This window comes from Bombina bombina, chromosome 2 (assembly GCF_027579735.1).
Source record: "Bombina bombina isolate aBomBom1 chromosome 2, aBomBom1.pri, whole genome shotgun sequence".
In the NCBI taxonomy this organism is placed as follows: domain Eukaryota; kingdom Metazoa; phylum Chordata; class Amphibia; order Anura; family Bombinatoridae; genus Bombina; species Bombina bombina.
The window spans coordinates 1,304,667,218-1,304,680,793 of record NC_069500.1 but is presented as its reverse complement, the minus strand read 5'-3'; the positions used below and the strand labels follow the sequence as shown (position 1 = coordinate 1,304,680,793).

Below are 13,576 nucleotides of genomic sequence, written 5' to 3'. Positions count from 1 at the left end.
TTTTAAAATAAAACCGTTACTGTCACTTTAAATTTTAAACTGAACACACTTTATTACTGCATATGTGAAAAAGTATGAAGGAATTGTTCAAAATTCACCAAAATTTCACCACAGTGTCTTAAAGCCTTAAAAGTATTGCACACCAAATTTGGAAGCTTTAACCCTTAAAATAACGGAACCGGAGCCGTTTTTATATTTAACCCCTTTACAGTCCCTGGTATCTGCTTTGCTGAGACCCAACCAAGCCCAAAGGGGAATACGATACCAAATGACGCCTTCAGAAAGTCTTTTCTATGTATCAGAGCTCCTCACACATGCATCTGCATGTCATGCTTCCCAAAAACAAGTGCGCAATAGAGGCGCGAAAATGAGACTCTGCCTATGATTAGGGAAAGCCCCTAGAGAATAAGGTGTCCAATACAGTGCCTGCCGGTTATTTTACATAGTTCCCAAGATTAAAATAATTCCTCAAGGCTATGGAGTATAAAATATGCTTATATATAAATCGTTTTAGCCCAGAAAATGTCTACAGTCTTAAAAGCCCTTGTGAAGCCCTTTTTTCTCTTCATGTAATAAAAATGGCTTACCGGATCCCATAGGGAAAATGACAGCTTCCAGCATTACATCGTCTTGTTAGAAATGTGTCATACCTCAAGCAGCAAAAGTCTGCTCCCTGTTTCCCCCAACTGAAGTTAATTCCTCTCAACAGTCCTGTGTGGAAAACAGAATTTATGTTTACCTGATAAATTACTTTCTCCAACGGTGTGTCCGGTCCACGGCGTCATCCTTACTTGTGGGATATTCTCCTCCCCAACAGGAAATGGCAAAGAGCCCAGCAAAGCTGGTCACATGATCCCTCCTAGGCTCCGCCTACCCCAGTCATTCGACCGACGTTAAGGAGGAATATTTGCATAGGAGAAACCATATGATACCGTGGTGACTGTAGTTAAAGAAAATAAATTATCAGACCTGATTAAAAAAACCAGGGCGGGCCGTGGACCGGACACACCGTTGGAGAAAGTAATTTATCAGGTAAACATAAATTCTGTTTTCTCCAACATAGGTGTGTCCGGTCCACGGCGTCATCCTTACTTGTGGGAACCAATACCAAAGCTTTAGGACACGGATGAAGGGAGGGAGCAAATCAGGTCACCTAAATGGAAGGCACCACGGCTTGCAAAACCTTTCTCCCAAAAATAGCCTCAGAAGAAGCAAAAGTATCAAACTTGTAAAATTTGGTAAAAGTGTGCAGTGAAGACCAAGTCGCTGCCCTACATATCTGATCAACAGAAGCCTCGTTCTTGAAGGCCCATGTGGAAGCCACAGCCCTAGTGGAATGAGCTGTGATTCTTTCGGGAGGCTGCCGTCCGGCAGTCTCGTAAGCCAATCTGATGATGCTTTTAATCCAAAAAGAGAGAGAGGTAGAGGTTGCTTTTTGACCTCTCCTTTTACCAGAATAAACAACAAACAAGGAAGATGTTTGTCTAAAATCCTTCGTAGCATCTAAATAGAATTTTAGAGCGCGAACAACATCCAAATTGTGCAACAAACGTTCCTTCTTTGAAACTGGTTTCGGACACAGAGAAGGTACGATAATCTCCTGGTTAATGTTTTTGTTAGAAACAACTTTTGGAAGAAAACCAGGCTTAGTACGTAAAACCACCTTATCTGCATGGAACACCAGATAAGGAGGAGAACACTGCAGAGCAGATAATTCTGAAACTCTTCTAGCAGAAGAGATTGCAACTAAAAACAAAACTTTCCAAGATAATAACTTAATATCAACGGAATGTAAGGGTTCAAACGGAACCCCCTGAAGAACTGAAAGAACTAAATTGAGACTCCAAGGAGGAGTCAAAGGTTTGTAAACAGGCTTAATTCTAACCAGAGCCTGAACAAAGGCTTGAACATCTGGCACAGCTGCCAGCTTTTTGTGAAGTAGCACAGACAAGGCAGAAATCTGTCCCTTCAGGGAACTTGCAGATAATCCTTTTTCCAATCCTTCTTGAAGGAAGGATAGAATCTTAGGAATCTTAACCTTGTCCCAAGGGAATCCTTTAGATTCACACCAACAGATATATTTTTTCCAAATTTTGTGGTAAATTTTTCTAGTTACAGGCTTTCTGGCCTGAACAAGAGTATCGATAACAGAATCTGAGAACCCTCGCTTCGATAAAATCAAGCGTTCAATCTCCAAGCAGTCAGCTGGAGTGAAACCAGGTTCGGATGTTCGAACGGACCCTGAACAAGAAGGTCTCGTCTCAAAGGTAGCTTCCAAGGTGGAGCCGATGACATATTCACCAGATCTGCATACCAAGTCCTGCGTGGCCACGCAGGAGCTATCAAGATCACCGACGCCCTCTCCTGATTGATCCTGGCTACCAGCCTGGGGATGAGAGGAAACGGCGGGAACACATAAGCTAGTTTGAAGGTCCAAGGTGCTACTAGTGCATCCACTAGAGCCGCCTTGGGATCCCTGGATCTGGACCCGTAGCAAGGAACTTTGAAGTTCTGACGAGAGGCCATCAGATCCATGTCTGGAATGCCCCACAGCTGAGTGACTTGGGCAAAGATTTCCGGATGGAGTTCCCACTCCCCCGGATGCAATGTCTGACGACTCAGAAAATCCGCTTCCCAATTTTCCACTCCTGGGATGTGGATAGCGGACAGGTGGCAGGAGTGAGACTCCGCCCATAGAATGATTTTGGTCACTTCTTCCATCGCTAGAGAACTCCTTGTTCCCCCCTGATGGTTGATGTACGCAACAGTTGTCATGTTGTCTGATTGAAACCGTATGAACTTGGCCCTCGCTAGCTGAGGCCAAGCCTTGAGAGTATTGAATATCGCTCTCAGTTCCAGAATATTTATCGGTAGAAGAGATTCTTCCCGAGACCAAAGACCCTGAGCTTTCAGGGCTCCCCAGACCGCGCCCCAGCCCATCAGACTGGCGTCGGTCGTGACAATGACCCACTCTGGTCTGCGGAATGTCATCCCTTGTGACAGGTTGTCCAGGGACAGCCACCAACGGAGTGAGTCTCTGGTCCTCTGATTTACTTGTATCTTCGGAGACAAGTCTGTATAATCCCCATTCCACTGACTGAGCATGCACAGTTGTAATGGTCTTAGATGAATGCGCGCAAAAGGAACTATGTCCATTGCCGCTACCATCAACCCGATCACTTCCATGCACTGAGCTATGGAAGGAAGAGGAACGGAATGAAGTATCCAACAAGAGTCTAGAAGCTTTGTTTTTCTGGCCTCTGTCAGAAATATCCTCATTTCTAAGGAGTCTATTATTGTTCCCAAGAAGGGAACCCTTGTTGACGGAGATAGAGAACTCTTTTCCACGTTCACTTTCCATCCGTGAGATCTGAGAAAGGCCAGGACGATGTCCGTGTGAGCCTTTGCTTGAGGAAGGGACGACGCTTGAATCAGAATGTCGTCCAAGTAAGGTACTACAGCAATGCCCCTTGGTCTTAGCACAGCTAGAAGGGACCCTAGTACCTTTGTGAAAATCCTTGGAGCAGTGGCTAATCCGAAAGGAAGCGCCACGAACTGGTAATGCTTGTCCAGGAATGCGAACCTCAGGAACCGATGATGTTCCTTGTGGATAGGAATATGTAGATACGCATCCTTTAAATCCACCGTGGTCATGAATTGACCTTCCTGGATGGAAGGAAGAATAGTTCGAATGGTTTCCATCTTGAACGATGGAACCTTGAGAAACTTGTTTAAGATCTTGAGATCTAAGATTGGTCTGAACGTTCCCTCTTTTTTGGGAACTATGAACAGATTGGAGTAGAACCCCATCCCTTGTTCTCTTAATGGAACAGGATGAATCACTCCCATTTTTAACAGGTCTTCTACACAATGTAAGAATGCCTGTCTTTTTATGTGGTCTAAAGACAACTGAGACCTGTGGAACCTCCCCCTTGGGGGAAGTCCCTTGAATTCCAGAAGATAACCTTGGGAGACTATTTCTAGCGCCCAAGGATCCAGAACATCTCTTGCCCAAGCCTGAGCGAAGAGAGAGAGTCTGCCCCCCACCAGATCCGGTCCCGGATCGGGGGCCAACTTTTCATGCAGTCTTGGTAGCAGTGGCAGGTTTCTTGGCCTGCTTTCCCTTGTTCCAGCCTTGCATTGGTCTCCAAGCTGGCTTGGCTTGAGAAGTATTACCCTCTTGCTTAGAGGACGTAGCACCTCGGGCCGGTCCGTTTCTACGAAAGGGACGAAAAGTAGGTTTATTTTTTGCCTTGAAAGGCCGATCCTGAGGAAGGGCGTGGCCCTTACCCCCAGTGATATCAGAGATAATCTCTTTCAAGTCAGGGCCAAACAGCGTTTTCCCCTTGAAAGGAATGTTAAGTAGCTTGTTCTTGGAAGACGCATCAGCCGACCAAGATTTCAACCAAAGCGCTCTGCGCGCCACAATAGCAAACCCAGAATTCTTAGCCGCTAACCTAGCCAATTGCAAAGTGGCGTCTAGGGTGAAAGAATTAGCCAATTTGAGAGCATTGATTCTGTCCATAATCTCCTCATAAGGAGGAGAATCACTATCGACCGCCTTTATCAGCTCATCGAACCAGAAACATGCGGCTGTAGCGACAGGGACAATGCATGCAATTGGTTGTAGAAGGTAACCCTGCTGAACAAACATCTTTTTAAGCAAACCTTCTAATTTTTTATCCATAGGATTTTTGAAAGCACAACTATCCTCTATGGGTATAGTGGTGCGTTTGTTTAAAGTGGAAACCGCCCCCTCGACCTTGGGGACTGTCTGCCATAAGTCCTTTCTAGGGTCGACCAAAGGAAACAATTTTTTAAATATGGGGGGAGGGACGAAAGGAATACCGGGCCTTTCCCATTCTTTATTAACAATGTCCGCCACCCGCTTGGGTATAGGAAAAGCTTCTGGGAGCCCCGGCACCTCTAGGAACTTGTCCATTTTACATAGTTTCTCTGGGATGACCAACTTGTCACAATCATCCAGAGTGGATAATACCTCCTTAAGCAGAATGCGGAGATGTTCCAACTTAAATTTAAATGCAATCACATCAGGTTCAGCCTGTTGAGAAATGTTCCCTGAATCAGTAATTTCTCCCTCAGACAAAACTTCCCTGGCCCCATCAGACTGGGTTAGGGGCCCTTCAGAGATATTAGTATCAGCGTTGCCATGCTCTTCAGTATCTAAAACAGAGCAGCCGCGCTTACGCTGACAAGTGTTCATTTGGGCTAAAATGTTTTTGACAGAATTATCCATTACAGCCGTTAATTGTTGCATAGTAAGGAGTATTGGCGCGCTAGATGTACTAGGGGCCTCCTGAGTGGGCAAGACTCGTGTAGACGAAGGAGGGAATGATGCAGTACCATGCTTACTCCCCTCACTTGAGGAATCATCTTGGGCATCATTGTCATTATCACATAAATCACATTTATTTAAATGAATAGGAATTCTGGCTTCCCCACATTCAGAACACAGTCTATCTGGTAGTTCAGACATGTTAAACAGGCATAAACTTGATAACAAAGTACAAAAAACGTTTTAAAATAAAACCGTTACTGTCACTTTAAATTTTAAACTGAACACACTTTATTACTGCAATTGCGAAAAAACATGAAGGAATTGTGCAAAATTCACCAAATTTTCACCACAGTGTCTTAAAGCCTTAAAAGTATTGCACACCAAATTTGGAAGCTTTAACCCTTAAAATAACGGAACCGGAGCCGTTTTAAACTTTAACCCCTTTACAGTCCCTGGTATCTGCTTTGCTGAGACCCAACCAAGCCCAAAGGGGAATACGATACCAAATGACGCCTTCAGAAAGTCTTTTCTAAGTGTCAGAGCTCCTCTCACATGCGACTGCATGCCATGCTTCTCAAAAACAAGTGCGCCACACCGGCGCGAAAATGAGGCTCTGCTTATGCTTTGGGAAAGCCCCTAAGGTATAAGGTGTCTAATACAGTGCCTGCCGATATTATTATATCAAAATACCCAGATAAAATGATTCCTCAAGGCTAAATATGTGTTAATAATGAATCGATTTAGCCCAAAAAAAGTCTACAGTCTTAATAAGCCCTTGTGAAGCCCTTATTTACGATCGTAATAAACATGGCTTACCGGATCCCATAGGGAAAATGACAGCTTCCAGCATTACATCGTCTTGTTAGAATGTGTCATACCTCAAGCAGCAAGAGATTGCATACTGTTCCCCCAACTGAAGTTAATTGCTCTCAACAGTCCTGTGTGGAACAGCCATGGATTTTAGTTACGGTTGCTAAAATCATTTTCCTCATACAAACAGAAATCTTCATCTCTTTTCTGTTTCTGAGTAAATAGTACATACCAGCACTATTTCAAAATAACAAACTCTTGATTGAATAATAAAAACTACAGTTAAACACTAAAAAACTCTAAGCCATCTCCGTGGAGATGTTGCCTGTACAACGGCAAAGAGAATGACTGGGGTAGGCGGAGCCTAGGAGGGATCATGTGACCAGCTTTGCTGGGCTCTTTGCCATTTCCTGTTGGGGAGGAGAATATCCCACAAGTAAGGATGACGCCGTGGACCGGACACACCTATGTTGGAGAAACAGCCATCGATTTTAGTAACGGTTGCTAAAATCATTTTCCTCTTACAAACAGAAATCTTCATCTCTTTTCTGTTTCAGAGTAAATAGTACATACCAGCACTATTTTAAAATAACAAACTCTTGATTGAATAATAAAAACTACAGTTAAACACTAAAAAACTCTAAGCCATCTCCGTGGAGATGTTGCCTGTACAACGGCAAAGAGAATGACTAGGGAAGGCGGAGCCTAGGAGGGATCATGTGACCAGCTTTGCTGGGCTCTTTGCCATTTCCTGTTGGGGAGGAGAATATCCCACAAGTAAGGATGACGCCGTGGACCGGACACACCTATGTTGGAGAAAACAAATCAGTGACCAATATAGCCACCTTTCTTTGCAAGGACACTCAAAAGCCTGCCATCCATGGATTCTGTCAGTGTTTTGATCTGTTCACCATCAACATTGCGTGCAGCAGCAACCACAGCCTCCCAGACACTGTTCAGAGAGGTGTACTGTTTTCCCTCCTTGTAAATCTCACTTTTGATGATGGACCACAGGTTCTCAATGGGGTTCAGATCAGGTGAACAAGGAGGCCATGTCATTAGATTTTCTTCTTTTATACCCTTTCTTGCCAGCCACGCTGTGGACTACTTGGACGCGTGTGATGGAGCATTGTCCTGCATGAAAATCATGTTTTTCTTGAAGGATGCAGACTTCTTCCTGTACCACTGCTTGAAGAAGGTGTCTTCCAGAAACTGGCAGTAGGACTGGGAGTTGAGCTTGACTCCATCCTCAACCCGAAAAGGCCCCACAAGCTCATCTTTGATGATACCAGCCCAAACCAGTACTCCACCTCCACCTTGCTGGCGTCTGAGTCGGACTGGAGCTCTCTGCCCTTTACCAATCCAGCCACGGGCCCATCCATCTGGCCCATCAAGACTCCCTCTCATTTCATCAGTCCATAAAACCTTAGAAAAATCAGTCTTGAGATATTTCTCGTCCCAGTCTTGACGTTTCAGCTTGTGTGTCTTGTTCAGTGGTGGTCGTCTTTCAGCTTTTCTTACCTTGGCCATGTCTCTGAATATTGCACACCTTGTGCTTTTGGGCACTCCAGTGATGTTGCAGCTCTGAAATATGGCCAAACTGGTGGCAAGTGGCATCTTGGCAGCTGCACGCTTGACTTTTCTCAGTTCATGGGCAGTTATTTTGCGCCTTGGTTTTTCCACACGCTTCTTGCAACCCTGTTGACTATTTTGAATGAAACGCTTGATTGTTCGATGATCACGCTTCAGAAGCTTTGCAATTTTAAGAGTGCTGCATCCCTCTGCAAGATATCTCACTATTTTTGACTTTTCTGAGCCTGTCAAGTCCTTCTTTTGACCCATTTTGCCAAAGGAAAGGAAGTTGCCTAATAATTATGCACACCTGATATAGGGTGTTGATGTAATTAGACCACACCCCTTCTCATTACAGAGATGCACATCACCTAATATGCTTAATTGGTAGTAGGCTTTCGAGCCTATACAGCTTGGAGTAAGACAACATGCATAAAGAGGATGATGTGGTCAAAATACTCATTTGCCTAATAATTCTGCACTCCCTGTAATGTTATATAATTCTGCACTATATGCAGAATTATCTAACATTATTTTTAAAGTTTACTGACACTTTAAGGGTAAATGTATTAAGCTGCATTTGCAGCTTTTCCTACTGTGGAGCAGGTTCGCATAAGCAAACCTGCTACCACATATTAAAAAGTGAAAACTGTTTTTTTCCTCTCCGCCACCTCAGAAGTGGTGAGATCAATCACCTTGTCACTAGCTCGTTCAGGTGGTTGACAACTGCTTGTGAAGGAGCAGGGTGTTGTATTGCACAACAATCCTCTTGTGCTGAAAAATATCCTCTTGTGCAATGATAAATTTTGCAGTGTGGTTAAACATGGCAAGGGGCGATGCATCACAATTGATTGCGCTGGAGCAGGGGACGACATTGCACAAGAATCCTCTTGTGCAATGATAAATTTCAAAATGCTATGAAAGATTGCAAGTGGCAATGCAGGCGGACAGGATCACTACTTGCGAACCAGTCCGTCTGCATATAAATGTGTAGTGCAGAAATAAGGCAGCAGTAGTGGCTATACCACCAGACAAAAGTAAACATAAAAAGCTCATACAAATATTTTTGTAGGAGAAAAAGGATTCTTCAAATGTTTTCCAAAATGACAAATTTCATTTAAGACAATGAGAATTTAAAGGGACACAAACGTGCAAAAGTAAAATGCTCTAATGTGTTAGAACATTTATTACTGCACTGCTCTTTGATATAACTATGTGTTTAACCCCTGAAAATGGTTAATTAACCTAATTAAAGTCAAGTCTAGAGCAGCATTGTACTACTGGGACAAAGTTGAACACATCTGGGGGAGTCAATGACAAGAATGTGTGTAGCCACCAATCTCCATCTAGCTCCCAGTAGTGCATTGCTGCTCCTTATCCTACTTAGGAATGCTTTTCAACCAAGGATAGAAAAAGAAAAATTGATTATAGAAGTGAATTAAAAAGTGTCACAAAACTGCATGCTATCTGTTCCATGAAAGATTCATTTTTAGTGTCATGTCCATTTAAACTAGAAACGTGTATTATACCAAACAAAAGGTTATGTTTAGGGAGAAAATCAAACAATATAAAGAGGAAAAAATTTGTAAATCGTCTGTTGCGAATCAGAACAGGGTTGATGAGACAGAAAGACTTGGTGAACTGTATTTTCCCTATCTTTTTGATGTTTGTATAATCGCTCTCTTTACATATTGACTGTTTTTAAACACAATGAAGTATAGAAACATTTATGCTTAACCCTTAATTTTCTACTTACCTAAAATACTGACTAAAAGCTGCCAAAACATTCTTATGGGCTTTAAAACAGACACCTTTCACCACCAGCATACAGTCGCAGAGAAGCCCTTGAATTCGCTGTTCATGAAGCTGTTGAAGGAGATGACAACTGTGGCTAGCAGCCGGATCCATACTGAAAACTCATTTCAATACACTAGACAGGAAGAGAGGCAAAGAACATATCATTAACCGAGTTTTACTACTTAACTGCTTTACAAACACAACTAATGCGTTAATAAGGATTATTATACACCACATCCAGAGAAAAGATTGAAGCGGAGCACCAATTTTCATAAAACGTATCCAAATTTTATTCCAATATCGGTTAAAAGTCTTTATTCATTAAGACGACGTTGTGTTCTATGGGTTGTCACGGACTTTCACATTCCAGGCTTAGATGTTAATACTCCTTAATGTCATATTGCGTTGATACCAGATGTATTTGTTTAGATGAAAACACACAGATACATGTATGCTTCGACCAAGAATTAATGGACACACATGGAAATTATAACTGTTCAATGTTTATTGTTACTAGTTTACTTTGGTTATTTTGTTACAAAAAAGAAGGAAAAATTGTGAAAATGCAAGGCCCTCAATGTTGGGAACTTTACTGGTTCATCTTTCAAAGGGGTTCTACAGGTCGGACTCTATTGAACTCCTTATGGACTCACTTATCTGAGATATGTATGGACTCTCTATTTAACACGAGGCCTAAGCCTTTAATCTTTGTTTTGCAAATGATCATCGTATTTTTTTTGACACATGTATGTTTTAAACAGAAATAAACAATTTTTCCTTAAAAAAAAAAAAAGTCTTTATTCACATAGCATGTATGATACAAAAAGGAGTCAGCACACAGCTGACACGTTTCGGCTTCCTGCTGTTGTCAAAGCTGATAAAATTGAGGAATAGCTCTCCACCTCTTATAGAAACAACCTGACCCCTATTAGTTAATTATTAACTGCCACAATTAACCTCTTCAGATCCTTTACACAAAGTAGATAAATGTGGCTAATGCTTACAATTGCTAGATATACATACTAGTGATCATTTATAGAAGATACTATTGAATTAAAGGATTACTTTCTGTTATAATTTCTAAGCTAAACAACTAACATATTAAAGTTAATAAACATTAATTAAAACCTACTGACCTATATTTTCTCCAAAACGAAGTTTCATAATGTTTTAAAAGTTATATCTGTTATTCGCCGATGATGTCACGTTATCCTGCCCACTATTTTCAGCACTGAGTGTTCAAAATACTTAAACCAATAACTTTGTGTTTAAAGCGCCATTTTGAAACCTAGGTATTGTAAACGGATTGGTACAGAGCAAAGGATACCCACGGAGTGGGTTTTAGAAAACAATTAAATTTGCAGACAAGATTTCTGATATACGGTAGAGATATGTTAATGAAATGCTATTGATAAAACATAATTTATGTAAGAACTTACCTGATAAATTCATTTCTTTCATATTAGCAAGAGTCCATGAGCTAGTGACGTATGGGATATACATTCCTACCAGGAGGGGCAAAGTTTCCCAAACCTCAAAATGCCTATAAATACACCCCTCACCACACCCACAATTCAGTTTAACGAATAGCCAAGAAGTGGGGTGATAAAAAAGTGTGAAAGCATATAAAATAAGGAATTGGAATAATTGTGCTTTATACAAAAATCATAACCACCACAAAAAAGGGTGGGCCTCATGGACTCTTGCTAATATGAAAGAAATGAATTTATCAGGTAAGTTCTTACATAAATTATGTTTTCTTTCATGTAATTAGCAAGAGTCCATGAGCTAGTGACGTATGGGATAATGATTACCCAAGATGTGGATCTTTCCACGCAAGAGTCACTAGAGAGGGAGGGATAAAATAAAGACAGCCAATTCCTGCTGAAAATAATCCACACCCAAAATAAAGTTTAATGAAAAACATAAGCAGAAGATTCAAACTGAAACCGCTGCCTGAAGTACTTTTCTACCAAAAACTGCTTCAGAAGAAGAAAATACATCAAAATGGTAGAATTTAGTAAAAGTATGCAAAGAGGACCAAGTTGCTGCTTTGCAAATCTGATCAATCGAAGCTTCATTCCTAAACGCCCAGGAAGTAGAAACTGACCTAGTAGAATGAGCTGTAATCCTTTGAGGCGGAGTTTTACCCGACTCAACATAGGCAAGATGAATTAAAGATTTCAACCAAGATGCCAAAGAAATGTCAGAAGCTTTCTGGCCTTTTCTAGAACCGGAAAAGATAACAAATAAACTAGAAGTCTTTCGGAAAGACTTAGTAGCTTCAACATAATATTTCAAAGCTCTAACAACATCCAAAGAATGTAACGATTTCTCCTTAGAATTCTTAGGATTAGGACATAATGAAGGAACCACAATTTCTCTACTAATGTTGTTGGAAATCACAACTTTAGGTAAAAATTCAAAAGAAGTTCGCAACACTGCCTTATCCTGATGAAAAATCAGAAAAGGAGACTCACAAGAAAGAGCAGATAATTCAGAAACTCTTCTGGCAGATATTGAGATTGCCAAAAGGAACAAAACTTTCCAAGAAAGTAATTTAATGTCCAATGAATGCATAGGTTCAAACGGAGGAGCTTGAAGAGCCCCTAGAACCAAATTCAAACTCCAAGGAGGAGAAATTGACTTAATGACAGGTTTTATACGAACCAAAGCTTGTACAAAACAATGAATATCAGGAAGATTAGCAATCTTTCTGTGAAAAAGAACAGAAAGAGCAGAGATTTGTCCTTTCAAGGAACTTGCGGACAAACCTTTATCTAAACCATCCTGAAGAAACTGTAAAATTCTTGGAATTCTAAAAGAATGCCAAGAAAAATGATGAGAAAGACACCAAGAAATATAAGTCTTCCAGACTCTATAATATATCTCTCTGGATACAGATTTACGAGCCTGTAACATAGTATTAATCACAGAGTCAGAGAAACCTCTTTGACTAAGAATCAAGCGTTCAATCTCCATACCTTTAAATTTAAGGATTTGAGATCCTGATGGAAAAAAGGACCTTGCGACAGAAGGTCTGGTCGTAGCGGAAGAGTCCACGGATGGCAAGAGGCCACCCGGACAAGATCCGCATACCAAAACCTGTGAGGCCATGCCGGAGCTACCAGCAGAACAAACGAGCATTCCTTCAGAATCTTGGAGATTACTCTTGGAAGAAGAACTAGAGGCGGAAAGATATAGGCAGGATGATACTTCCAAGGAAGTGACAATGCATCCACTGCTTCCGCTTGAGGATCCCTGGATCTGGACAGATACCTGGGAAGTTTCTTGTTTAGATGAGAGGCCATCAGATCTATTTCTGGAAGTCCCCACATTTGAACAATCTGAAGAAATACCTCTGGGTGAAGAGACCATTCGCCCGGATGTAACATTTGGCGACTGAGATAATCCGCTTCCCAATTGTCTATACCTGGGATATGAACCGCAGAGATTAGACAGGAGCTGGATTCCGCCCAAACCAGAATTCGAGATACTTCTTTCATAGCCAGAGGACTGTGAGTCCCTCCTTGATGATTGATGTATGCCACAGTTGTGACATTGTCTGAAAACAAATGAACGATTCTCTCTTCAGAAGAGGCCAAGACTGAAGAGCTCTGAAAATTGCACGGAGTTCCAAAATATTGATCGGTAATCTCACCTCCTGAGATTCCCAAACTCCTTGTGCTGTCAGAGATCCCCACACAGCTCCCCAACCTGTGAGACTTGCATCTGTTGAAATTACAGTCCAGGTCGGAAGCACAAAAGAAGCCCCCTGAATTAAACGATGGTGATCTGTCCACCACGTTAGAGAGTGTCGTACAATCGGTTTTAAAGATATTAATTGAGATATCTTTGTGTAATCCCTGCACCATTGATTCAGCATACAGAGCTGAAGAGGTCGCATGTGAAAACGAGCAAAGGGGATCGCGTCCGATGCAGCAGTCATAAGACCTAGAATTTCCATGCATAAGGCTACCGAAGGGAATGATTGTGACTGAAGGTTTCGACAAGCTGAAATCAATTTTAGACGTCTCTTGTCTGTTAAAGACAGAGTCATGGACACTGAATCTATCTGGAAACCCAGAAAAGTTACCC

General features: G+C 41.7%; 1 protein-coding gene across 2 annotated transcripts in view; it reads right to left on the bottom strand.

Moving 5' to 3' along the window:
• The window catches only part of ZBTB49 (zinc finger and BTB domain containing 49), a 207,681-nt gene that overhangs the window by 94,414 nt on the left and 99,691 nt on the right, over positions 1–13,576 (bottom strand). For both annotated transcript variants that reach the window (XM_053704144.1, XM_053704145.1), the window contains one exon: positions 9,438–9,611. In XM_053704144.1, the coding sequence (XP_053560119.1) occupies positions 9,438–9,589 (152 nt within the window). In that variant the 5' untranslated portion in view covers positions 9,590–9,611. The remainder of the gene's footprint in view (positions 1–9,437; positions 9,612–13,576) is intronic.